Consider the following 2,500-nt stretch of genomic DNA (forward strand, 5'->3'; position numbering starts at 1 on the left):
TTCCAAGGGAGGTAGCCAAAAAGGGAAAGGCACAAAAACACTCCCACTCATATATATAAATACACTCCACACCCCTCCCACCCTTCCTCTCATCTGAGCACCTCCTGGATGAGGGTCATCCATATATGGGTCAGAAGCAGTGTCGCAAGGCACAGTACATCTGCGTCAAAATTTACTCACACATACTACATATATATATATATATAGCGCAGTGTATGTTCTTCCTATATGTATTGTTTGTTTTTAATCCTTCGTTTCACACGTATAGCACTACCAATATTCTCATAAAGATAGTTGACAAAAGAAAGCATCGGAGATGAACGCGAAAGCATTTCTACGAATTATGGTGGAAACGGACAAAGAATTATTCTTGTCATTTTTGTCAAAATTATTCATCCATCCATACAGACAATTTTCCCAATTTATCGCCCATTGAATTTTCTATTAATAGTAGTACATCTGAAGTTAATGTTGAAGCTGCAGAGGAGTGGAGCTGCACATTCAATTTTTCTTTACAATAGTTACAACAATCTAAGTAGTTTGTTTCCAACGGCTTACCTCTGTAGAAATGCCCTACAAAATATTGCCACAGAAACCAGGTAATGATGATAATTGTCGCTCCAATGTTCACGGACTGAAAGCGTGCACCTTCATAGATGATTCTGAGATGATGCTTTGAATTGTTGTCCGTGTTGTACTAGTGTAAGACTACAGAAACTAGACATTTGTTTAACTTAATGTACCTGACTTTAGTACCAAAATATATCATAAGAAATTATAAATTCGTAAGTTTATGTCATCTTTTATGGAATCGGATTATATATTAAATCCAAAGATCATTCAACGCGATTTCTTCAGAAGCAAAATCCTCCCTCCTTTCCTTTACCTTAATTTCGCTTCCTTTGTCACCGTGCCCTCCTCCCAAAAGATTTCCAGATCAAAAGACCCTTCCAGTGATTAACCCATGCCTTTGGAGCCTTACTCGGGATGTCTGAGACGAAAGAGCCTTTTCCCCAAACTAATCCAATACTATCATTTGCTTTTCGTACCTCATCCGATTCCTCAGCGGTGTTGGTGACTAGGGCAGAGCAACAGTCTTCGTCCCGCTTCAATGGTATGGACGTGAAGTTGTCTCCATCTAATTCACTCGCATCCACCTGCCAACATGATGTTTGTTTACTCTTTGTTCGATTTGCTGGGTTGGAGAACACTAACAGCTGAAGAAAAGAGTCTAGTTTCAACGGGGTCCAGGTCAGTTAAGTTATTTTTCAGGCTAGCGTCCGCAACTCAGCTGAATACCATTTGAAAAAAATATCAATATCATATTTTACAGTAATTGAGGAGTTAATCATTACATGTATGCATGATTGATAGAGTGGATTACCTGGCATAAACAGACATTAGAGTGAGCGCTACTACCAAGTTTTGTTAAAAAAGAAAAAAGTAAATACGGAAAACAAGAATCTTTAGCAAAGTTGCCTTACGGCGGGCTTTGGTCACACTCAGAAACCCTCCTCCACCTTAAATTTGGCTCCAATTCTTGCCTCATGGTCGGACGGTTCGCTCGACGAAGAAGACTCTGAGGACCTGCTTCTGTCTTCTGGTCCTGCGAGGCCGATGTTGATGAGGATCTCGCCTAGAACGTCTTCTGGCTCGTCCTCACTCTGCCGGAGCATGGAATACACAACTTGAGGGTACCGGCTGAAAGAAATAGAACAATGCAAGTTAGTGATGCATTAATAAGTACGCATGTAACATACATGAATATGCTGTTTAGATATGTGTATTACATTATGAGAGGGAGATTGGGAGAGGGGGAGAGAAAGAGAGAGAATGAAAGAGAGGCAGAGAGAGAGAGAGAGAGAGAGAGAGAGAGAGAGAGAGAGAGAGAGAGAGAGAGAGAGAGAGAGAGAGAGAGAGAGAGAGAGAGAGAGAGGGAAGAGGGACAGAAAAGAAAAGGGAGAGGGAGGGAGGGAGAGAGAGAGAAACGGAGAGGGAGGGGGAGAGAGTAAGGGAGAGATGGAGAGAGAGCGAGGAAGAGAGGGAGAGAGCGAGGAAATGAGGGAGAGAGAGAGCGAGGAAGGGAGGGAGAGAGAGAGCGAGGAAGGGAGGGAGAGAGAGAGAGAGAGAGAGAGAGAGAGAGAGAGAGAGAGAGAGAGAGAGAGAGAGAGAGAGAGAGAGAGAGAGAGAGAGAGAGAGAGAGAGAGAGAGAGAGCGAGGGAGCGAGAAAGAGAGAGTGAGGGAGAGAGAGAGAGAGAGAGAGAGAGAGAGAGAGAGAGAGAGAGAGAGAGAGAGAGAGAGAGAGGGGGGGGAAGTGAAGGAAGGATAGAAAGGGAAAGGGAGAGGGAGGGGACAGACAGACAGACAGAAAGAGGCAAGCAGACAAAGACACAGACAGACAGACAGACAGACAGACAGACAGACAGACAGACAGACAGACAGACAGACAGACAGACAGACAGACAGACAGACAGACAGACAGACAGACAGACAGACAGAC

The 2,500-nt window shown here is 43.7% G+C and overlaps 1 protein-coding gene across 4 annotated transcripts in view; it reads right to left on the bottom strand.

Moving 5' to 3' along the window:
* The window catches only part of LOC143020296 (uncharacterized), a 36,493-nt gene that overhangs the window by 12,541 nt on the left and 21,452 nt on the right, over window positions 1-2,500 (bottom strand). The window contains exons 2-3 of one of the 4 annotated variants that reach the window (XM_076176553.1): window positions 1,521-1,701; window positions 1,050-1,217 (exon numbers count right to left, since the gene is read on the bottom strand). In XM_076176553.1, coding sequence (XP_076032668.1) covers window positions 1,050-1,217; window positions 1,521-1,701 — 349 coding nt within the window. The remainder of the gene's footprint in view (window positions 1-1,049; window positions 1,218-1,520; window positions 1,702-2,500) is intronic. The other 3 variants (XM_076176554.1, XM_076176556.1, XM_076176557.1) reach the window with 3 other exon arrangements.

The sequence above is a fragment of the Oratosquilla oratoria genome, chromosome 39 (assembly GCF_046742065.1).
Source record: "Oratosquilla oratoria isolate Oo_2021 chromosome 39, ASM4674206v1, whole genome shotgun sequence".
NCBI classification, from domain to species: Eukaryota; Metazoa; Arthropoda; class Malacostraca; order Stomatopoda; family Squillidae; genus Oratosquilla; species Oratosquilla oratoria.